At 51.2% G+C, this 24,196-nt stretch overlaps 1 protein-coding gene across 9 annotated transcripts; it reads left to right on the forward strand.

Moving 5' to 3' along the window:
- Window positions 1-631: 631 nt before the first annotated feature.
- Ggt1 (gamma-glutamyltransferase 1) lies at window positions 632-22,298 on the forward strand. Of its 9 annotated transcripts, none has more exons than XM_029482917.2 (15): window positions 4,546-4,648; window positions 4,735-4,835; window positions 9,514-9,651; window positions 10,138-10,305; window positions 11,659-11,789; window positions 11,925-12,011; window positions 14,424-14,616; window positions 14,921-15,078; window positions 16,198-16,347; window positions 17,104-17,240; window positions 20,730-20,917; window positions 21,068-21,195; window positions 21,298-21,410; window positions 21,502-21,615; window positions 21,967-22,296. In XM_029482917.2, exons 4-15 carry the CDS (start codon window positions 10,145-10,147, stop codon window positions 22,111-22,113), a joined length of 1,707 nt encoding a protein of 568 aa, XP_029338777.1. In that variant the 5' UTR covers window positions 4,546-4,648; window positions 4,735-4,835; window positions 9,514-9,651; window positions 10,138-10,144; the 3' UTR covers window positions 22,114-22,296. The 9 variants fall into 9 exon arrangements, with proteins under 9 accessions (XP_085699014.1, XP_029338780.1, XP_021030599.1 ...); XM_029482918.2 differs by having other exon boundaries at window positions 4,552-4,652; XM_085842888.1 differs by lacking the exons at window positions 4,546-4,648; window positions 4,735-4,835 and adding an exon at window positions 632-727.
- The last annotated feature ends 1,898 nt before the right edge of the window (window positions 22,299-24,196 follow it).

Below are 24,196 nucleotides of genomic sequence, written 5' to 3' on the forward strand. Positions count from 1 at the left end.
CGGTGGCTCAGACTTGGACTCTATGCGAAATGTGATATAGCTCAGCATCTAAGATGTAAAGAGTAAGGGAGCTCTGGGTAAGCTGAGGACGGAGTGTAGGGAAATTGTTGGGTGGTTTAGGTACCAATTAAGTCGCAGGGAGGTTGTGGGTGGACAGGTGTGCTTGCTTGCCTTGTGGTCCAGGAGGCTGTGAGACACAAGTGAGTTAGTTGGCTTTCCTGCAGACTGTGGCATGTGATGGTAGGGGCGGGGAGTGAGGAGACCAGGACGTGGGTAAGACAGGGCTTTCCTCCCAGCCCCCTGGAGATTCCAGACAGCACAGATAATTACCAGGTGATACAATAAATGCCACCTGAGCGGGGGGGGGGGGGGGAAGCGGGGCAGAAGTGACTGCAGAGCTGGGAGTCAGAGCCAGGCTAACACTGAGGCTTTGAAGAGCTCTGGAGCCTTCTGAAGTCTGTCTGTCTGTCTCATCCAGTCCTCGAGCTCCCTTGATCCTCTCTGGAGAGGAAACCAAGGCCAGACAGGGAAGGTGTCCCAGGTCCCCAGCTCTCAGGGAGGTCAGGCATGAAACCGGGAGCTGTGGGGTGCACATCTCTGTGATTCTGCTGATGAATTCTGGAGTTGGACTTCATCCACCAGATGCTGAATGCTCCCAGGAATTAACAAGCTGACCATCCTGGAGGCCCACGCGCTTGGCTAAGTACAGGCTCCACTCACACCAAAGGCGAGTGCTGGGATGGGGTGAATGGGCAGCACCAAAAAGCCAGGCTTGGGGGGGGCGGGGGGGGCAGAAGACAGAAAATCTGACCTTGCTGTGGTGTGGTCATTCAGAGTGTACTTCCTCAACACCATTGGGTAACAGGGGCCCATTTCCGGATTCTTCTATCTGGTCATTGTGGTCTATGTGTGGTCAAGCACTCTATGCAGGTAGTCACAGGGCATGGGTGTCCCCTGCATCTGTGATCTGTGGCCTGGGATGATTAGAAGGTCTGAGACCAGACCCATCCAAAATGAGCCGACTCTCTCAGCCTGTAGAAGGCGTCACAAGCTGGGGCTCGACGCTGGGGGAGAACTTGCCAGCTGCTTTTAGAGATGAAGAACTTCCCCCAAGGGCGAACTTTCCTAGGGTGTTGGAGAATCAGAGGGAAGGTTGAGATTCTGTGATCCTCACGTTCATTAAGCTGTTGTGACGTTTGGATTTGAAGTCAGTTTCATCCCACCAGTTTACCAGGGGAGTCTCAGGGTTGCTGGCTTCCAGGGTGGGGAGGGAGATCCTGTCCCAAGAGAACCGGAGTGTGGGGAGGGAAGGACCCACCCATCTCAATTACTCGAACTGACTTCTGAGGCTTAGACTATCGACCTCAGCTGTGACCCTTACCCACTGGGGTAAGGGGTTCAAGCCCTGCCCAGAGCTTCCTGACATTCAGGTGAAGTCAGTGCTACCATGGGGTGTGGTTGGACTGTAGGAAGAGAGTTTCAGGAAGTGGTTGGCTGAGCCCCTCCCCAGCCCACTAAGCTGTAACCCTCCAGCATTTGGTTTCCGGTACTGACAGCTCAAGTCTGGCTTTACTAGGACTAAGATGTTTTCTAAGATGGGGTGTGGGGAGATAAGCCCTTTGAAACAGGAAGTGCCTTGGGGATCACTGTGAACCCACTTCTCTGCAGGGGAGCTGGAGTAATTCCCCAAGCCACCCCCTGAATGTGTTCCTAAGTCTCCTGCCTGGCCAAGGTCCCCCCAGGGCATGGACTCCTAAAAAAGGAGTGACCTGAAGATGAAAGGCGCAGGTGGTGTGCCCCCCCCCCCTGCCCTAGGCCACACTGTCCAGCAAAAGCTCCTGCAGAAATTAAACACACAGAGAGCCCCCGCTGGGCCAGTGTCCACACCAACACCCCTTCTCACAGCTGCCCTCTGCCCAGTTCCCCAGAGCAAACCAAGGAGCAAAGAGACACCCGCAAGGGTCTTAATGAGCAAGCCGGGGTTAATGGGTTACCCAGCATGGTGATATATTCACCAGCCTCGCAGGGTTCTCAAAGTCCAGACTGGCTGAACTTTCAAGGTCTAGGCACGTAGGCTTTTCCAGCCCCAACACCTTAAGAGTTCAAGGGTGAGGCCAAGGGAAGTCAAGAGGCCTCTTCCACACCACCTATGACTTATCCGAAGCTGCCTCTTCAGGAAGTCTCCAGCTCCAGCCTCTAAGCTTACAGGTTTCTTCCTACCTCAGTTTGGTCTCAGCTCTAGTTCTGACCCTTTCCTCTGGCTCCCATCATAACATCTGCTCCCTCTCTAGGCCCTGGCCTCCCCACCCGCCAAAAGCACTGTGTGTTTTTTATTTTCTGTGTGTGGTGTTTCTGCTTGTATGTGTGCCGGTGGCCTGCTTGTGTGCCTGGTGCCCCTGGAGAACAGACAGAATAGAGCATCAGATCTCCTGAAACTGGAGTTACAGACAGTTGTGGGCCACCTTGCGAGTGATGGGACTCGAACTTGGGTCCTCTGGAGGAGCAGCCAATGTAGCCAGTCTCTCTCTCTCTCTCTCTTAAAGATTTTTTTTTTATTAAATGTAAATACATTGTAGATGTCTTCAGACACTCCAGAAGAGGGCATCAGATCTTGTTACAGATGGTTGTGAGCCACCATGTGGTTGCTGGGATTTGAACTCAGGACCTTCGGAAGAGCAGTCAGTGCTCTTAACCTCCAGCCCTCTTCTTTTTTTTTTTTTTTTTAAGATTTATTTTGTATAATGTATATGAGTGCTCTATCTGCATGTACACCTGCATGCCCGAAGAGGGCATCAGATCTCATTACAGATGATTGTGAGCCACCATGTGGTTGCTGGGAATTAAGAGCAGTCCATACTCTTGATCGCTGAGTCATCTGAGTAGCCAGTGTCTTAACCATGACACCATCTCTCCAGTCCCTGGGATTTTTGTTTTGTTTATTTGTTCGTGTTAAACCTTTCTTTTTAAAAAAAGATTTATTTATTTTAAGTACACTGTAGCTGTCTTCAGACACACACCAGAAGAGGGCGTCAGATCTCATTACAGATGGTTGTGAGCCACCACGTGGTTGCTGGGATTTGAACTTAGGACCTCTGGAAGAGCAGTCAGTGCTCTTAACTACTGAACCATCTCTCCAGCCCCTGTTCTATTTTCTTATTTTGGCACTGCAGAGATGTCTCAGTGCATACTGTTCTTGCAAAGGATTCAAATTCAATTCCCAGCACCTACAACAGGCAGCTCACAGCTGCCAGTGACCCCAGCTTCAGAGTACCTGACGCCCCACTGACCTTCTCGTCCACAGACATACACATGTACACATAAATAACAATTCACATGTTTAAGCTTTATTTTTATTATTTTATATGTGTGTGTATTTTTGGTATGGCTGTGCAGCACATATGGGCAAAGAAGTCAGATTCTCCTGGGACTGGACTTTATAGATTGTCGATGCTGGGAGTCGAACCCGGGTTGTCAGAAGAAAAGGTAGTCAACGCTCTTAACTGCTGAGCCATATCTTCAGCTCCAACATTTATTTCTTGTGTATGTGTGTGTGTGTGTGTGTGTGAGAGAGAGAGAGAGAGAGAGAGAGAGAGAGAGAGCAAGCGTGTGTGCACATGTGCGTGTGCACACACACACACTTACATGCATGTGCTACAGAGTGCATGTGCAGATCAAAGAACAACTTTCAGGGGTCTCCGCTCTTCTTCCATTGGGTGGTTTGTTTAATCAAGCTCTCCCTTTGTCAAGCTCAGCAGAAGCACCTTACCCACTGGGCCTTTGTGTAAGCCTAAGTTATTTCCAACCATGTTGTAGGCTTCTTGGGAAAGAGTTCAGAGGAAATGGAGGTAGATGAAGCATATGGAGGGGGTAGTCTGACGGGCAATAGGCTATGAAGATCTTGAGGCCTAGAAGCTTTGGATAGCCCCCTTTGTTAGAAACTGACCCTATCTCATTCAATGAGAAGTTTAGAGCACTTAGACAGAAGTGCCCCCACTTCCCCTGCCAAGGGGCACACACACACACACAGAGCACACACAGACTGCCAGACTGCCCTTATCTAGAAAGTTGAGGAATTAGGGAAGACTTTTTAGGTCGCGTGAGACTTCCTTCAGTCCAGTTAACCGAAATACTTGGAGTAGCAGCCCCTCCCCACTCTGTGGCCCAGATAGTCTCGAGGGCCAGCCTCGATCTGACAATCACTCAGGGGAACAGAGTCCTTGGATCTTGTAGGACCTCTGAAGCTTTCAGCCATCACCTCTACTAAGGCAAGGCATGTGGCTGCACTCTGGCTCCATAGGACCCCTATTTGAGCCTAAATCATCCCTCCTCTTTGATATACAGCTTCTTTAAGCTCCGCTTAGACTGTCCTGGCTCGGGTTTCTTCTCGGGAACTGCCTGCGGCTCTGAGTTATCCCATGCTGTTCCAGGTTACCAATGCTACCTGAGTAGTTTCTGTACCTTTAAAGCCTCCTCCCATCCCAAGCCAGCTAGGGGAGGGAAGGGAGGAGCTGGGTCTCTGCTGGGGATGGGGACTTAGTCTTCCGCAAGTGTGGAGCTGAGAGGGAACGCAGCAGCACGTGTCTGGCTGTGCCCCAGCTGCTGAATGACCCCAAAAGCCCTCCTCACCGTCTCTGAGCTGCTGGACATCGTAGGTGGGGGCAAATAGACTTGGGGGCCCCTAAGAATGTGTGGAGACCTGGTTCTGTTCCTCAGTTCTGTTCCATGCCATTCCAGAGTCTCTGTGTAGCCACCTGCGCAACAGGAGTGCACCACACTCCAGGATAACGGGGCAGGGCGGCAGGCTCCTGTGCCCTGGTCCCCCTGGGTTCACACAGGTAGGCAGAGCCCTATTTCGTACCAAGCAGTTGGGCTTAAGGAAGCCTGTCCAGGCTTCTCTCTCTCTCTCTCTCTCTCTCTCTCTCTCTCTCTCTCTCTCTCTCTCTCTCTCTCTCTCTCTCTCTCTCTTTCTCTCTCTCTCTGTGTGTGTGTGTGTGTGTGTGTGTGTGTGTGTGACCCAGGTTGTAAGGCGGGTGTTAGGGGCTCAGAGTGGAGTCACGGACTGCTCAGAGAAGCCTGGTTCTCAGGAAGTAGATTTGAGATCAAGAGTGAAGCAGCCCGAGATCCAAGAGGATATGACCACCCTGGCAGGAGTGATGGTCAGCCGATCAGGAGGCACTGTGCCCTCCAGCCATGCCTGCCCCTCTCTGGGCTTGGGGTGGGGGTGGGGCAGAGACCTTTGTGGTGAGTCATTACCCAGCTCCTGGAGGCTCTGTCACCTCCAGGTCTTTGAGCCTAGACACTTTATCTCTTCTATCAGGCTCCCGGCAAACAGTGCTTTTCACCAAAAAGCACTTTCACTTGGAAGGAAGGGTAAAAAGGGTCTATAGATCTGTGTAAGGTTATAGGTGTGTATTTGTGAGCATTATGGGTATGTGTGTAAGGAGTATAGGTGTGTGTAAGGAGTCTAGGTGTGTGTGTAAGGGTTATAGGTGTGTGTGTAAGGGTTATATGTGTAAGGATGTATAGGTGTATGTGTGTGTAAGGGGTATTGGTGTGTGTGTGTGTGTGTGTGTGTGTAAGGGGTATATGTGTGTTTGTGAGGGGATTGTAGGTATGTTTTCTGATCCTCTGCAGTCTGTACCAGTTCAGCAAATAAGGCAGATTCCAACTTCAGGCCTGGGTGAAGTAAGTGTCCTGTCAGGATACAGACAGGTCTGAGAGGCCAAAGAGATCTGTGTTCTCATACCCAGGTGTTCTTACCAGCATATGGACTGGGGTGGGATGCCCTGACCCACATGTGCTCTGCCGACCTCCCTGGCACAACTCATCTTGGACAGTTTGCTTTTGTCTAAACTTCAGTTTCTTTTCTTTTGTTTTGTTTTCTTTCTTTCTTTCTTTCTTTCTTTCTTTCTTTCTTCTCTCTCTCTCTCTCTCTTTCTTTTTTTCTTTCTTTCTGAGACACCATCTCACTATGTAGCACTGGCTGACCTTGAACTCACGAAGAACAGCCTGCCTCTGCTCCCTAGTGCTGAGGATAAAGGCTTACACCACCACACCTAGCCTTAAGTTTCATTTCTCACTGGTGGCTGTGTTTTCATTGTGCCCAGTTTGACTCCCATAGCCCTGGGACTTCCTAGCAGCCCACAGCTCTGTGGATCTGTTGAAGGATTAGCAGAAACACTTTGGTCTGGCTGTCTTGTATACCACCCTTCTCTACAGCATCTTGGGAACCTACTTTGCTCAGCCTAGATTCAGCTTGGGGTGTATGTGCAATTGTGTGTGTGTTTGTGCATGTGCACATGTGTGTGTATGTTGTATGTGCATGTGCACAGTATATGTGTGTATGGAGTATGTGCATGTGTACAGTATGTGTGTGTATGGTATATGTACATGTGTGCAGTATGTATGTGTATGGTATATGTACATGTGTGCAGTATGTATGTGTATGGTATATGTGCATGTGAGCAGTATGTGTGTGTATGGTGTATGTGCATGTGTGCAGTATGGTATATGTACATGTGTGCAGTATGTATGTGTATGATGTATGTGCATGTGTGCAGTATATTTGTGTGTGGTGTATGTGCATGTGTGCAGTATGTATGTATATGGTGTACGTGCATGTGTGCAGTATGTGTATGTGCTGTGTGTGTGCTGAGTGTGTGTGTGTGCTGTGTGTGTGTGTGTGTTGTGTGCAGGGGAGTGTTCAGAAGCATGGCAGCACCCCGCATCTCTGGTATATGAGGTCATGGCAGCACCCCGCATCTCTGGTATATGAGGTTAAGCACTGCTGAGTTCAGGGAGCTGCCACACTGTGTGCTGGAGTTGGGGAATTGATCACCTTGGTCAGTGAGGACCAGGAGGGAACTGGATGCCCCTTGACGCAGACCCACAGCTGCATCCATTTAATTTGGGGCAGGAACCATGTGGCAGGATGGCCCTGCTGGATCATATGACTTTGTGTCAGGATGGCCTTCTCTGGGCCTTGTCTTTCTAGGCTGCTCCCTGTCACTGTCTGAGTCTGTGGGCTAATGTTCCTTGAATGGTGGTTGAACCGGTCTGGAAGCTGAGGCCCCAGGCCCTGTTCCAGGAACACACGGCTGTCATTGACCTCTTAGATCTGAGCTATGGTCTGGTGCCTGGGGCTACCCCTACTTTATTGCCTCAGGAACATTTTTGAGGACATCATGTCTGTCTCTAAATTCACAGAGGGACTTAGCAGGGGCTGTCTGGAAGGGTTCACCGGTGGCCTCTGCCCCTTGGAGGGAACCAAATCTGGAAAGTGGGGGAGCTCCTTTCCCAGGCTCTTAGTACCTCCCACCTCCCCCGCCCAGAGCCCTCCTGGGGCTGCATGAACTGTAGTCACCTGGTCACAAGCCTGACGCTGCTGCGCCTCCTTGCGGGCTGTGACGTCAGGGTTGACCATCCCCCCAGCCTAGCTGAACCTCTTACAGAGGACTCCCTACCCCACACCCCACTCAGAAGCCTTCAGATGCCCTTCTGGGATGCTGGGCACCTCTTAGCTGACCTCTTGCCCACCTCTCGGATTAGGTAAGCATGTGGGTCCTATACCCCTTTCCTACCTCTGCCCTGAGGAGCTGCTCAACCCCAGATCCTGATCCCAAGTTGGGGTGGGGGCACTGGTCCAGTCTGTAAGGGTGACAGGTATGGCTCTGGCTGCTTCTTGGGGACAACCAGCTCTGTGACCAGGACTTTCTTGGTGGACCTATTCTCCTCCTCCTTCTCATTCCAGAACCGTCCTCTGAGGAAGAGGGGTCTCTTTCCTGGGTCCCCACTGCCTGTAGGGCCTCTGGGAAACCCACCAGAGTTACAGAAAGGGAGGGGTCTGGACTTGAGGACCAATGCCTCGGTTTCCCTCCCAACACCGACATGGGTGTAGCCAGGCTTCTGGCTCTGCACATTCTTTTAGTGAATCTTTGAGAGAACTTGGGGGTGGAGGGGTGGGAAATCGAAGCCCAGGCTTCCAGCCGAGTGTCTTCCGTTTGGATGGAAACATCTGCTCAAAGGAGGCTGGACCAGCCCTCCCTGTCCTGGGAGGAAGGGACAGGGGTCAGGGCTGCCCATTTCCCAGGCTTTTTAGAAGGAGGAACCCTGCCTGGTGCCTTTGTGGGCTGTTGGGTGGATACAGAATGGCTGGCTAAGGAAAGGTAAAATTGTGCACCGCGGGTGTCACGGATGGTACACCTCAGCGTGCTGAGACCCTGGGACCACTTTAAGTTTACACCTCCAAACCTAAAAGAAATGAAGCCCAAGATGCCCCAACTGGGCCAGAGCAGTGACCACACCCATTCCTACCTCCTGCATAGATGGGAGTGTTCCGTATCAAGGATGAATGATGCCACATGTGGGACTGCCCTGGCCACTCAGACCCCCTCGAAACCCTCAGTGTGACTTTCTCACCAGAAGTCCCAGACCCTGACCTAGGTCCTCCCCAGGGACCTGGGTACCCGTATCAGGTCTAAAGAAGGGTATGAACTGTCCCTTGGACAACAAGGACAGGGCCTGGGTGCCATAATGGATAGGAGGAGCCCAGCAGCTTCCTCCTGGGACACCAAACTGACCAGAGGAAGGAAGGAGTGAGTCTCTGTCTTCAGGTCAGAGTCATGCCTAGATTTGAGACAGGGTGGTGTCCCCTCTGCCCTGGGGTTTGGTTCCCTCCTCTGCCTCAAGAGTTGCAAATCTGCTTTCCCACGTACGATGAGACAAACACCAAACCCTGTTACACCACCCACCAACCCTACCCTCTGATCCAAGGGAGAGGAATGTCAGCAATGAGCATGCGTGTTTTTCTAATGTGTTTTCCTTGAATGTTTGCGTGTGTATCATCTGCATGCCTGGTGCCCACAGAGGCCAAAGGAGAGCATCAGATCTCCTGGAACTAGAGAGTTGATGTGAACAGCCATGTGGTTGCTGGGAATGGAACTCGGGTCCTCTGGAAGAGCAGCCAGTGCTCTTAACTGCTGAGCCATCTCTCCAGCCCATCCCCCCCCCTTTTTTTTTTAGATAGGATCTCACACTGTAGCACAGGCTAACCCAGAGCTTACTAGGTAGGTTATGCTGAGCTCAAATCCACAACAATTCTGCTTCAGCTCTCCGAGTGCAAGGGTTACAGGTGTTAGCTTCCGTGCTCAGTTATAGCATTTCACACATCCAAGTTATTAAAAAACACCCCAGCAGGCAAGTGGCAAAGTCCCACCACAGGTGCATACCAACCAGTCTCAGGAAGGGCCTGGACCCTTGAACCCTTTTATATGGTTCACATGCTGCTATTACTACCAAATCCTGGGTTTACGCATGAATGCCCAGTTCTGTGACCCCTTCCCCGGCAGCTCTTGGGAGAAGTCATGCATACATGGAAGCCGCTGGCAGCTTCTGAGGCTCAAGAGTTCAATGGGAGACAGGAAGTCAGCGAGAGCCAGAGGAAGCTCCGCACATCAGGCTCTCCAGAAAAGTTCTGAGCCTGCCCTACACACGTTTGACTTTGTGATTTTTCAGGAGTGCCAGGAGGTAGGCTGCTCTAGCAGTTCAGGGAAGATTGGTCTCTGCAGAGTGTGGAGAGAGTTCCTGCCCATCCATACAGCTGTTTTTCAAAAGCCACCTCCCCAAGAAAGGTTTGGGGGCTCCTACTGGAAGGTAAGTCTTGACCCATGCAGGTAGTCATTGGGTGTCTCCTTGGAAGAAGAGCATGATAGATGCCCAACCCCAAGCTATTCCAGGAGTCCAAAGATAGAGCCAGGCTCTCTGCTAGAGTCAGGCACCCAGAAGGAAAGTGTGAAGCCTAGCGTCCCCGGAGTAGGACAGTGGTGGCTTGGCTTCTTCTGTAAGCAGGTACCCAGGGCATGTGGAGTCTGAAGGGTCTCCTTGGGAGGGTCTGCTAGGAATGAAGTCCACACGGAGATAAGCCCTGAAGATAAATGGGGATTTGTAATAATGGAGGTAGGATCCAGAGCTTTTGGTAGAAGGAATGGCCTGGCCAAAGGTCTGGGGGCTGGACAGGAGCTGAGAGGAGGCCTAGGACTGTGTCCCTGAGGCTTGACTTTAGACTGTGCCCAGTTAGGGGCGCGGGATGGTCTGGAGTTCTCGAGCCTGGGTCTTACTCTACTCTTTCTCACTGGGCAGCAGAGCCATGAAGAATCGGTTTCTGGTGCTGGGCCTGGTGGCTGTGGTTCTGGTATTTGTCATCATCGGCCTCTGTATCTGGTTGCCCTACACCTCTGGGAAGCCCGACCACGTGTACTCCAGGGCGGCGGTGGCCACCGACGCCAAGCGCTGCTCAGAGATTGGACGGTACGTGGGTCTGCTAGGGCAAGGCACCCTGGAAGACCAGTGAGCTTGGGCATAACTCAGGTTCCCATCTGTAAAGTGGACGTAAATCGTGTCCAGTGAGCTGCCTGTCCTTTCCCTGGAATCTCTTGCTAGCCTCTGTCTAGGGAAAAGGGACGGTGATCTGAGAGTCCCTCTTTTCAGCATGTCTCTCCGAAAAATGCTGCTGTCTGATTTTCATTTTAGATGGTGTGGGTTTTTTTTTTTTCTATTTATTTAAAAAGAGTATGTGTTTGTTTTGCCTGTGGGTATGTTTATGCACCACCTGCATGCCTGGTGCCCTCAGAGGTCAGAAGAGGGCATTGGATCCTCTGGAACTAGATTACAGACAGCTGTGAGCTGTAATGTGCTGGTTGCTGGGAATTGAACCAAGGGCTTCTGGAAGAGCAGCCAGTATTCTTAGCCAGGCAACCACTCTGCAGCCTCTGCCCACGTTAGAATGATATCTCATTATATTGTAAACGTCAGTTTCCATTGAGAGACATAATCAGAAAAACCATGCTATGAATAAAAAGTAGCCCTCCCCTTTTTTAAAATGAAATCGTGTATATTTGTTTGCTTGGAAAAGAAAAAAATAAATATCTTTAAGAAACAAAAACTTTGCAAGGCATAGGGGCACAGGCCTTTAATCCCAATGCTGAGGCCATTCTGGTCTACATAGTAAGTTCCAGAGCTATGTAGTGAAAACCTATCTCAAAAGAGAGAGAGACAGACAGACAGAGAGAGAGACAGACAGACAGACAGAGAGAGAGAGAGAGAGAGAGAGAGAGAGAGAGAGAGAAGGGAAAACCTTCAGAGCTAGAGAGATGGCTCAATGATTCAGACTGTGTGTTGCTCTTTCAAAGAACCCAAGTCCAGTTCCCCACACCCATGTCAGGCAGCTCATAACTGCCTGAAACTCCTGTCAAAGGGGACCTGATGCTCTTCTCTGACCCCCATGGGTACCCGCACTTACACACACACACACATACACACAACTTAATAAACAAAAAGAAACCCCAAAAATGTCACCTGTAACCTCAACCCTCAGGATAAGACCCCAGCTCAATAAACTAAACAGGTAAACGAGCCAGGAAACAAAAACCTGGCCCAGCTGAGCATGGAAGCTCCCTAGCTCTCATCTCAACCCTCAGGAGGCTGAGGTTTGAAGCCAGCTTGGGCTACACAGTAAGCCTGATGCAGCATGAGGTTCTGCTCAAAGCAGAAACACCTGGTGTAGGGGCTCGCTTCTGTCTTCTTTTGGGCAGGGTGGCAGGGTGCGGGGCAAGGTCGTCCTGGGAGTCCTCAGGTTCTTGCCTTCCTTTGGGCTGCTTGTAGGGATATCCTACAGGAAGGTGGTTCCGTGGTGGATGCAGCCATCGCAAGCCTGCTGTGTATGGGGCTCATGAATGCCCACAGTATGGGCATCGGGGGCGGCCTGTTCTTCACCATCTACAACAGCACCACAGGTGAGTGTGCATGGTCGGGTGGGTGAGTGGCTCAGGCTATCCCTCACCCATCAGAGTGAGTTGGGTGTCTCCTGGGCTCCCTTGATAGGAGAGGTTGGGGGTAACCTGGCCTGCCAACATGTTTCCTTTTTATAGGAAAGGTTGAGGTTATCAATGCCCGTGAGGTAGCTCCCAGGTTGGCCAATACCACCATGTTCAACAACTCCAAGGACTCTGAAGAAGGTAAGCCATCATGTGGGCAGCATTCCGGGAACGTGTACCTGTCTGAGGCCTGGGGACAGCTCGGGTACCCAGGACACCCTTCCATAACAGATGGTTAAATCGCCATCGTGAAAGGAGGGGTCGGTTCTTTTATTTCTTCTCAGCCCTGCATTGAGGCACCTGTGTGTGCACATGGAGAAAATAATCTTTCTATACGAGTAGACTGTAGCTGTCTTCAGACTCACCAGAAGAGGGCGCCAGATCCCATTACAGATGGTTGTGAGCCACCATGTGGTTGCTGTTAATTGAACTCAGGACCTCTGGAAGAGCAAGCAGTCAGTGCTCTTAACCACTGAGCCATCTCTCTAGCCCAAGCAAATCTTTTTAAAAGCCTATTTTGCTTCTATACTGAACACACGCAGTCCTCCTTCCTTGTCAACATTTCCTTAACAGTTCAGTGGGCTGCCAGTTACTTATATAGCCTTAACTAGGGATTAACTACTGCAGGTCATCACCAACAATTAAATACACAGGAGTGTGCTTCATAAACGGGATGTGGGCATGCATGCATTTTGGTATTCTTGGGGGTTTCTGAGTGCTGAGAGATGACTTCCTTAGTGTAACACTTCCCAAGGGTCTCTGGGACTGTCCCCTTGCCCAAGTGAGTGGTTATTGCTGATGAGGCTCTTGGACCCTCCCTGGTTTCCTGGGGCTGGAGAAAAGATGTCATGTTTGCCCCTGTCCTACAGGTGGGTTGGTAAAACCCAGGGAGGTCATGCTGACCAGGTGAGATTACACAACTCCACAGCTAGTACATGGTAAAGCTAGGACAGAACGAGCTTTCGGCTGTGAAAGCAGCCGGCTGAACTTGGAGCAGATGGCCGTCATGGCTGTTCTCTAGCAGGCAAGGCGGTCAGGATCTGACCTCAGGCTTGCTGGGTAATCCATTGTAGGAGTCCGTTTCTAATGAACCCATTTGCTCCTTAAAGATGTGAACCAGAAAAAGTGAGACGTATTAGGTCAGATGGGGAAATCGAAGCACACAGAGAAAACAAAGCTAGTTTTGGGACTCAGGTCAGTAGACAGGAGGAAAGGGCCTGTCTTAGACTTCATTACTGTTGCCGTGATAAGGCACCATTAGCAAAAGCAGTTTGGGGAGGAAAGAATTTATTCCACTCACAGTTCCATATAGCATGTTCATCATTAACAGCAGTGAGGGCAGGAACCGGGAGGCAGGAGCCGAGGCAGAGGTCATGGAGGGGTGCTGCTTACTGGCTTGTTCGTGGCTTGCCCAGCCTGCTTTCTTATATAGAACCCAGGACCACCAACCCAGGGATGGCACCACCCACAATGGACTGGGCCCTGCCCACATCAGGCAATAAAGAAACTGCCCTATAGGCTTGCTTATGGCCCGATCTTATGGAAGGCATTTTCTCAGTTGGGGCTCCCTCCTCCCTGATGACTCTAGCCTGTGTCAAGCTGACATAAAAGCAGCCAGTACAGGGCTCTTGCCACAGAGCTGCCTCATCTTTGTTGCTGACCTTGCTTTGGTATAGTCTGGCGGAGTTCAGGAATTGTGTGGAACAAGAATGACTGAGGGTAGGTAGCTCGGATTGAGATTTGGGAGGCGGGAGGGATCCCGTTTTCCCCAAGTCTTGTGGACAACCATAATCCTGACACAGGATTTCACAAATGGAGGTACACAGCCACCCGCTCCTCGTTCTGCACCCTCTAAGAAGTATTTGCTCACACTACGAAGATCAGCTGTGATCTTAAACTTGGTTCATCCCCTGGGATGGGGATGAAGCTCAGTGGTGAAACCCTTAGCTAATACCCAGGAGGTCCCGAGTTTGATTCCTAGCACTACCCTAGAAACAAATCCCTTCCCTTCCAGGCTACTCTAGCCCCAGCCATTAGATAGATTGGAGAAATGTTGCTGCTGCTTTTTTTTTTTTTTTTAATATGGAGCTAGACCCAGACAAGCGCCTGACCGCAGAGTAACGACACACCAATTCTTTTCCCGTTTTCCTTTTTAGGTAGGGTCTTGTTAATCTACCACAGCAGTTCTTGAGCTCCTTCTGTAGCCCAGACAGCCCTTAAGTCTGAAAGTCTTCCTGCTCCAGCTTCTCAGTAGCAGGGATTATAGCCCTGGTGACCAGACCACCCAGTAACTAACCTTCCATCCCACCCCCATTCCCACCCCAGACCCCCGTCTCTCTCTCTCTCTCTCTCTCTCTCTCTCTCTGCTTTTGATTTTTCAAGACAGGGTTTCTTTGTGTAGCCCTGGCTGTCCTGGAATACACTTTGTAGACCAGGCTGGCCTTGAACTCAGAAATCCGCCTGCCTCTGCCTCCCAAGTGCTGGGATTAAAGGCATGAACCACCACTGCCCGGCTCTGTCTTTTCTCTCAAACTCTGCTCATCTGGTTCCTAGGTGGCCTTTCGGTGGCTGTCCCTGGTGAAATCCGCGGTTATGAGCTGGCACACCAACGACACGGCCGGCTCCCCTGGGCTCGCCTCTTCCAACCCAGCATCCAGCTGGCTCGCCACGGCTTCCCTGTGGGCAAGGGTTTGGCAATAGCCCTGGACAAAAAACGGGACATCATTGAGAAGACCCCTGCCTTGTGGTAGGTGGCCTCATGTCCATGTAGCCCATCCTGGGAAGGACTGGTGGCACTGCACTCTGCTTTTGAGAGCCTGCCACTTACTGCATCTGGAAACACAGTCAGAGCCTGATTTAGAGGCCCCAGTGAACAATGAGGCCCAAGCAAAATGGGACACTGAGAACCCCAAGCAAGAGCAGAACCCACCCATGGACAGATTCCACCCGTGTTTCTCTTCTGCACCCTGAGGACAAAAGGGTGAGGGGTGGGTATGAGGTGTAATTGGCTTCCCACACCTGCTGCCTTACACAAGTCCTCTCTGCCCCAGCGAGGTGTTCTGCCGCCAAGGGAAGGTGCTTCAAGAAGGAGAGACAGTGACTATGCCGAAGCTGGCTGACACATTTCAGATACTGGCCCAGGAAGGCGCCAAGGCCTTCTACAATGGGAGCCTCACAGCCCAGATTGTGAAAGACATCCAGGAGGCTGGTGAGTGGACTGGAGTGAAGGACTCCACAGAAGGAGCCCTGAGTGGCTCTGAAGTGCTCCCTGCCTAGGTTGGCTGACCTCTGGGTCCTCAGGGAATGCTTGGTGGGGAAGGGTTGGAATGGATTCCCTTGGATTCATAGCTCCTGGCTCACACCTGGCTGAGCAGCACAGGAAATCCTTTCGAGTGTAAATAGAGGTATGGGCAGCCCTTGGGGCTGAAGAAGAACTAGAGGCTTCAGATCTGGAAGGATGACCTGCAAGAAATGAGCCGCAAGGGCAATGGCCGTCAGGCAGAGAAAGAGGACAGCTTGGGCTAAGCAGAAGAGGGGAGTTTTGACTCACTGGCAGGGTGACAAGGCCCGAGGGCTTGGCCTTAATCACAGCATTCTTGCCCTGTTTCGAAAAGTAGGAGAATCAGCACATTGACTTATTTGTTTTTTAAGATTTATTTATTTATTTAATGTATTTGAGTCCACCATTGCTCTCCTCAGACACACCAGAAGAGGGCATCAGATCTCATTACAGATGACTGTGAGCCACCATGCAGTTGCTGGGAATTGAACTCAGGACCTCTGGAAAGAGCAGTCGGCGCTCTTAACCGCTGAGCCATTTCTCCAGCCCAGCATATTGACTTTAACTGCTGTAAATCCTACTTAGATTAGAGAATTAGGAGACTTCTCCCATCCACCCAGTCATCAGTGGGGGAGGAGGAAGGGGATTGGTAAGGGAAAGATGGAGGCAGGTATCCCACTTGGGAAAGACTCTTGTGCCGTAGAAAGGAAAGGTTGACCAGGAAGGAGGCTGTTCTTTGAGCCTGGCATAGGTGGTAAGCACCATTAGTGCCTAGGGAGTCCCGGTGATGGTCAGGGCTATCGGTTTGATGGCCCTGTGGGCCCTTCTGATGGTATAGACCGTCTCCTCACTATGGTACAAACATGTCCTCTTCAGTGGTGACCAAACTCCTTAAACAGCCCTGACCCTACAGCATTCCATTGGCCATACTTCTCGGTTTCACCCCATACTGTGCCCAATGGTAAACCCAGTCCCATGTGATACAACCCTGCCCCCAACCATGACACAACACCATCACACAGCCACTGACCTGCAGTTACACGGCAGGTGGCATTATGACGGTTGAGGACCTGAACAACTACCGTGCGGAGCTGATTGAGCATCCAATGAGCATCGACCTCGGTGATGCGACCCTGTATGTGCCCAGTGCCCCACTCAGCGGGCCCGTGCTGATTCTCATCTTGAACATCCTCAAAGGTGAGATGTCTCTCTCTAGCCCTGCTGAGGGGCAGGGACAGAGACCCAGTGGAATATCGAGCCTGCTTCATGGCTTGTAGCCTCCTGAGGGGGTGATGCTTTGTAGCTAGAGGAGGAAGAATGTTCAGGAAGAGTCAAGGAGTTCAAGGCAGGAAGTCTTATCCAGAGTGTGCTTCTGGCTGGTCTAAGTGATCTTCCAGAAGCCCGTAGACCCTAAGACTCTCAAGTTGGCATGCCCTAGTCTTTTTTTTTTTTTTTTTTTGGTTTTTCGAGACAGGGTTTCTCTGTGTAGCCCTGGCTGTCCTGGCACTCACTTTGTAGACCAGGCTGGCCTCGAACTCAGAAATCCGCCTGCCTCTGCCTCCCGAGTGCTGGGACTAAAGGCGTGCGCCACCACGCCCGGCATCTTTTTTTTTTTAAGATTTATTTATTTATTTTATGCATATGAGTACATCACCATTGCTCCCTTTAGACACACCTGAAGAAGGTGTCAGACCTCATTACAGATGTAAACCATCATGTGGTTGCTGGGAATTGAACTCAGGACCTCTGGAAGAGCAGTCAGTGCTCTTAACCACTGAGCCATCTCTCCAGCCCATGGCATACCCTAGTCTTAACCATGCCTTTCTTGCATGGCCATTGCTGTTGGTTGTTACCTATTTCCTTTCCTATGGCAGAGGGTGGGGAACATGGCTAAGAGCTGTGTTAACCCCTTGAGCCCCAGTTACTACCAGTATGTGCTTGGATACCACTCAGGATACAACTTCTCTCCGAAGAGCGTAGCGACCCCTGAACAGAAGGCGCTGACGTATCACCGTATCGTGGAGGCCTTTCGGTTTGCCTACGCCAAGAGGACCATGCTTGGTGACCCAAAGTTTGTTGATGTGTCTCAGGTAAGGGGATACCCCACAGTGGGTGGGAGACATGCCAAAGGGGTGCTGGGTGAGCTCTGAAAACCACCCACCCCACCGGCTTCATTTGTGCTTTCTGAACCTAGTCTGATTTCAGGGCAGGCTCGTTACCATGTTACTCGTTACCCTGACCTCTGGTTGCTGGAGCTCATAGTGTTGGGGAAACTGAGGAAAGCAGACTTAACAGTGGATAATTGGTGTCTTGTTATCCTGTCTCCAAACCCAACACCTCTGCAACCCAGCTCCTATCTCAGATCCTTTGCACATGCATGGGCCTTTGACCTGGAGGATTTTGGAGTGCTCAGTATAGAAGGGAGGAAGGGGTGGACAGGTTGTATCTCTCGGGAATGATGAGGGGTATGAGAGGGATTAAGACCCAGTAGGCAGAAAGCTCCACTCTGTATCCAAAATGGCTCCAAATTCAAGGCAACCCTGTTACCTCCGCCTCTTAGTGCTAAGGTTACAGGCACGAGCCACCGAGCCTACCCTTACTTTCTTTCAGTTTGCAACAATGAATCCATAGGAAAACCAGCCTGGAGCATCAGTGCACACCTGCATGCTTTCCTTGGCACCCCCATTGGATTGTGAGCATTTGCTACAAGCCTTTCCTTTCTCTTTAACCCCCACCACTATCTCAGTCTTTGTTTCCCTGAGTAAGAAACCATTGCCACAGTCCAGGGTATATTCCTGAAAGCAAGGGTGCCACACACATTGTGTGAGAAAAACCAATATCAGGGCTACATGACTCGTTATCTGCCAGAGGTGGAGCCCCCACCCCAGGGTCTCCGTATCTTTTAGGTTTAACATTAATCAAATCACATCCTACCCTTTGCCACCAGGCCTCTTATGGTAGATCATTTGGTTGCTATGACAAAACCAGAGAGGAACAAGCTTCTGAGCCTGCAGTAAAACAGATAGATAGACCATCATGGCAGAAAGGTATAGTGGAGCAAAGATGACTCTGTGGTGACCAGAAAGCAGAAGACACAGGAAGGGACCAGGTCTATGATCCATCTTTCCAAAGCACATTCCCAGTGACGAATCCAGGATCCCCAATAAAGGCTCCGCCTTCCAGACGGCCATCACTTTCCAGTAGTTCATTGACGCTTCCAATCCAAGCCACACATGTCACCCCGAGCATTTGGGAGGCTGAGGCACAAGTCAAGGCCAGCCCGTGACACATACGAAGACCCACCCTTTCATCCTATCTCAAAACTTATCAATGGATCCAACCATTGAGGTCAGAGCCATCAGATCCAGTCTTTTCAGAAAGCACAGACACATACGGAGGTGAGGGTTTGACTAACCACCTGAGAGTCTTTCAGTGCAATCAAGTAGACAGTCAAATTAACCACCACACCGCTCTGCTCCCTTAACCTGCAGAAGCCCCTCTGCTGCTTTATTGGTTTCTAAAGCCAGTGCTCTCGAAGCATGGTGATGGCCTTGTTCTGCTTCTATTGAGCAGATCCAGGTTGCCACATGCCTTCGCTCGAACTGGGTAGTTCATGCGCTGGGCATTGCTAGTCTGATATAATAAAGGACACTGAGCCACACTCTGCTCTGAAGCCATACAATTTTTGTTTTTTGAGACAGGGTCTCACTAACTATGTAGCTCCAACTAACCTGAAATTCACTCCTTAGACCAGGCTGGCCTTGAATTCACAGAGACCTTCTTCCTGTCTCTTCTTTTTGAGTGCTAGAATTAAAAGCATGTGTGACCATGCCCCCGGGGGAGGGACATGGGACTTATGTGATGCCAAGGAGAGTTTGGCAGGGTCTAGAGAGAAAAGAGAAGACCTGATACTGCCCAGAAAGAACAGCGGGGACTGTTTTAGGGCTTTGGTGGAAAGGGAACAGGGTATCGTGCACTGTGAGGGAGGGCAAAGGGAATCTTGTCAATGTATGACTTAAATGGAGGTGAAGGAGAGGTCACCGTTAGTTAAGATGGGCCCCACTATACCAGTAGTCCAGACAGCCTAGAGTCTGTACATTTCACTGGGGGGAGCAAGAATGGTATGGGCCATTCTGGAACCTGAGAATCTGGGGAGTACCTTAGAGTCAGAGACTCACAGGCAGGTGGGGTGTCTGCTGGCCCTGTAGCTTCAGGGGTCCCAGAATCAGCTAGTGAGTGGAGCTAGAAAGAGCTGCAGGGTGACTTGAACTGACTGTGGGCTAGGACTTAGTGTTCCACTCCTAGAGTCTGGAAACCTAGGAAGACTGCTACAGCTCTCCAGATAGATGCTGACCAGGGAAGGGATTGATCAATCACTGCATGGCTAGGAAGACAGGGAAAGTCTCCTGCAAGTGGGCAGTCTGCTTGGCCTTTAGCCTAACCTGACAGGTCCTGGGGTCCATTTCTTTCTGGCTGTGCCCCCTTTTCCTCTACCTCCCCATCCTCTCCCACCCATAGTTCTCAGCAGCCGTCCTATGCCCATACCATATTTGCATCTTTGTCTTGCCTGTGAACTTCACACATGAACCTGTGTTCATGAGCCCATGCACCCAAGCTGAGTTTTTCAGTGTGTCGTGGCTGTGTGTCCCAAAGCAAGCAAGTCCCTAGCTGCCCCTCCATCTGCTCCTTCTTTAGCGTTTATTTTCCCAGGTAACGACAACTCCAGGCCAAAGACCTCAAGGCCACTATCTTTTTCTCCCCCCCACAGTGACGTCTTCATCTGTCACGTGGTTGTCCACAGTCTTTTCTGGGAGCCCCCCCAGATGGAACCTATGAAAATCTTTCTCATCCTGCTTACTCCTCTACCCCAAGCCTGTGTGGCTTGTAGCAAAAAAGCCGAAGTCAAGCCTCTTCCTTCATCCTGTTCATTCTCCATTATCAGAGGTTTTGTTTTTTCCTAAAGACTTATTTATTTATTATATGTAAGTACACTGTAGCTGTCTTCAGACACACCAGAAGAGAGCATCCGATCTCATTACAGATGGTTATAAGCCACCATGTGGTTGCTGGGATTGGAACTCAGGACCTCCAGAAGAGCAGTCAGTGCTCTTAACCACTGAGTCATCTCACCAGCCCTACCCCTCAGGTTTCATTCAGGGCTCTCCACTAGAATGCTTTCTGCTTCTCCTCCTCTATTCCTGTCATTTGGCCTCCCATTTCCAGTACTCTCCCTGCCTACTAGTGTTCTCTCCATGTTACACCAATCAAGACCTGAATCTTCCCTGCTGATTCTTCAGCTCTGATCACTTGGCACAAGTCCCATAAACAATCATACAGATCATGTAAGAACATGGCAAGGGTCTAGTGGCTTGAGGGACAGACAGACACAGGCTAGACGTTAAAGAGGGTGTCAGGCCGGATTTAAAAGGTACTGTCCCTGGTCCTGGGGAGGTCCTGGTTTAGCATAGAGGTAAGATCCACGGCTGGGGCTTCCTAAGACCAGCTGGGACAGCCCTGTTGCATCCCCTTCCCGCCTCCTCCCTCCTAACCTCCTCAGGCCAGCTCTGGGGTCTCGGCAGGTGATTCGAAACATGAGCTCTGAGTTCTACGCCACCCAGCTCCGAGCCCGCATCACTGATGAAACCACCCACCCAGCCGCCTACTATGAGCCCGAATTCTACCTTCCGGATGATGGAGGCACCGCTCACCTGTCTGCGGTTTCAGAGGATGGCAGTGCTGTGGCCGCCACCAGTACCATCAACCTCTAGTAGGGGCTGGGCAGCTGTTGGGCAGAGCAGGGACCTGGGGGTGGGTGGGTGGGTGGGGCTCCTAGTGAGTGCTCTTGGCCTGGGCTAGGTGGGGACCAGGTGGGGAATGGTTGGGTTGTATATCGTTATCTGAGCTGGCCTATCTTCAGCTTTGGCTCCAAGGTCCTGTCTCGGGTCAGTGGCATCCTGTTTAATGATGAGATGGATGACTTCAGCTCGCCCAACTTCATCAACCAGTTCGGGGTAGCCCCCTCACCAGCCAACTTCATCAAGCCAGGTGCAGGGTGGGAATCCTGGGATGCAGGGCATGAGTTGGGAGGGGGCTGGTACCCTAGGCAGGCAGCTGACCAGCACCCCTGTCTCCTCCTATGGATCATAGGTAAGCAGCCTCTTTCATCCATGTGTCCCTCAATCATTGTGGATAAGGACGGCCAGGTTCGCATGGTGGTCGGAGCCTCAGGGGGTACCCAGATTACCACATCTGTTGCACTGGTATGTGCCTTTTGCCTGCCCTTTCCTGCTCCCATCTCTCTCTGCCCTTGCTCCTGGGTTATACTGACATCTTGTTATACTTTCCCGCCAGGCCATCATCAACAGCCTGTGGTTCGGATACGATGTGAAGAGAGCCGTGGAGGAGCCCCGGCTGCACAACCAGCTTTTGCCTAATACCACAACAGTAGAGAAAGACATTGATCAGGTAGGCTGGGAGCTGAGGAGACAGAATCATGGTGTGGGATGAGAGAGCATCCTAGAGGCTGGCATCTTCTGAGTTACGACAAAGCAAACAGTGGCAAATGCCCCCTGGCCAAGGTATGGGGTCTCCAGGCCCTCAGCATAGATCATCCCGAGTCCTTGCTCAATGTCAGCCAAACAGCCATTCCTAGGAGACCTTGGAAGCTTAGGTACCTCCAAGTCTTCCTGCTCATGTGACCCGAAGTAGGTCTAAGTGGGCTTGTGAGGCCCATGACCATACAGGAATGGCTCCAGCCACATCTGTGGCCCTGCTGAGACGTGTCCTGTCCTCTCACACACACCGCCCCCCCCCCAGGTGGTGACTGCAGGCCTGAAGACTCGGCACCACCATACAGAGGTCACGCCCACCTTCATCGCTGTAGTTCAGGCGGTTGTTCGAGCATCAGGTGGTTGGGCAGCTGCTTCAGACTCCAGAAAAGGCGGGGAACCTGCTGGCTACTGAGTGCCCGGAAGAGGCAAGACTGACCCGCAGCCAAGGGATGAGAATGGGAACAGGAGCAAGAGTGGGACGCTGGAGAACATGCCGCCCCTGGGTGGGACAGAGGAGCGCAATAAATGGAGGCCACCGCCAAGCTGCGGGAAGCCTTTGCGGGCTGGACTTTCCATATCATGGACTTTAGTGTCTTGTGTATGAAATGGAGCCATCTCGCTTGGAGAATGACAAGGCAGGATCCTAAGACTTACCGTGATGTTAGTCATGAAGCTAACACCAACCTTTAAGTGGGGAGATCCCACTGTGCCTGAGAGTTAGGGGGATGGGGTAAACAGAACACCTAAATTGTCCTAAGCAGTGACACTTGCAATATTAGCCACTAGAGGGCGCCCCGACCTTGCCATTAACTGGAACAAAGCAACGCCGCTGTAGCTGTGGGTGGAGAATGCTTCTAGGACAGATGTGGGCTCTCATTGGCCCGCACTTAGGGGGTAAAACTGAAGGAGAGTAGACTAGAGACAAAAACAAGGCAATTAGGGGGTAAAACTGAAGGAGAGTAGACTAGAGACAAAAACAAGACAATTTGGCTAAGGCCATACTTGAGGTCACTTTCCAAGCACAAACCCAGAGTGAAAGCCAAGCTTGTCTTGCAAGAGGCCCAGTTCTCAAACAAACAAACAAACAAAAAACCCCAGCAGGTCTGCCAGCTATAGAAAACCCACAGATCCACGAGGGGAACACAGCTCAAAATGGATGAGCCCAGAAGAGCACATTAGATACATCACTCCTTGTGTTAGTCAGAGTTTCTATTGCTGCAATGAAACACCATGACCAAAGCAGCTTGGGGAGGAAAGGATTTATTTGGCTTACATTTCCACATCACAGTTGACCATCAAAGGTCAGGACAGGCACTCAGACAGGCCAGGAACCTGGAGACAGGAGCTGATACAGGGGCCATGGAAGAGTGCGACTTGCTCCTCATGGCTTGTTCAGCCTTCTTTCTTATAGAACCTAGGACCTTCAGCCCAGAGATGGCGCCACCCACAATAGGCTAAACCCTCCTCCATCAATCACTAGTTTAAAAACTGTCCTGCAGGCTTGCCCACAGCTGATTTTTTTTTTTTTTTTTTGAGACAGGGTTTCTCTGTGTAGCTCTGGCTGTCCTGGAACTCACTTTGTAGACCAGGCTGGACTTGAACTCAGAAATCCGCCTGCCTCTGCCTCCCGAGTGCTGGGATGAAAGGCGTGCGCCACCATACCTGGCTCCCACAGCTGAATCTTATGGAGGTATTTTCTCAGTTGAGACTCCCTCTCTGATGACTCTAGTTTGTGTCAAGTTGATATAAAACTAGCCAACACACTCTTTAAGGGTAGCCCCTCATGCTGTGTCAAGGTCTATAGAACTCACAGCTGTGACCACGAGATAGACACTTGGAGACAATGTAGAAGTGAGCCACCGGGGTAGTCACAGCCTAAGAGCTAAATATTGCCCCTCAAAGTGGGTACAAGTTGGGGGTCCCTGAGGGAAGGGGCCCAGTGGCTGGAGGAGGGTCCCAGGAGGCTAAAAGTCCTGGTGTTTCCAACCTGCCCATGGGAAAGCAGGGTTTTCCTGTAGGTGTGCTCCATGTCTGAGCTCTAAAGCTCTCTATCTCTGGGGCTCCTTGGGGAACACAGAAGCTGGGCTGAAGGGGGTGGGGTGCCAGCCATTCCTCAATCCATATTTGAAGGGGAGAAGGCAGGATTCCCTAGGCCAATACACTAAGGTATGGTAGGTATATCAGTGTTTCATGCCCCACTGGACTGGCTGGAGATTTCCATGGACCCAGGGTGCTTGAAGTGTACCGCACTCTCCCAGACCCACTGCGTGTAGCCCAGAGCTTCTTTGGAGACTTGGGGACTTGAGTGACCATCCCATTTCTGAGTGCCTTTCCATGTTACTTCCTGGGTAAGGGCCTTTGGAGCGACCAGACCTGGCCTTCCCAGCCAAGTCCAGTATGATAGCAAGCCTTGAGAATCTGTAGAGCTGCCTCTGAACTCTGGTCTGCGCCTGACCAGGATGTCCCAGCCAGGGACCAGGAGGGGAAGATAACCT

This window comes from Mus caroli, unplaced genomic scaffold (genome assembly GCF_978045245.1).
Source record: "Mus caroli unplaced genomic scaffold, Mus_caroli_1 scaffold_9, whole genome shotgun sequence".
In the NCBI taxonomy this organism is placed as follows: Eukaryota; Metazoa; Chordata; class Mammalia; order Rodentia; family Muridae; genus Mus; species Mus caroli.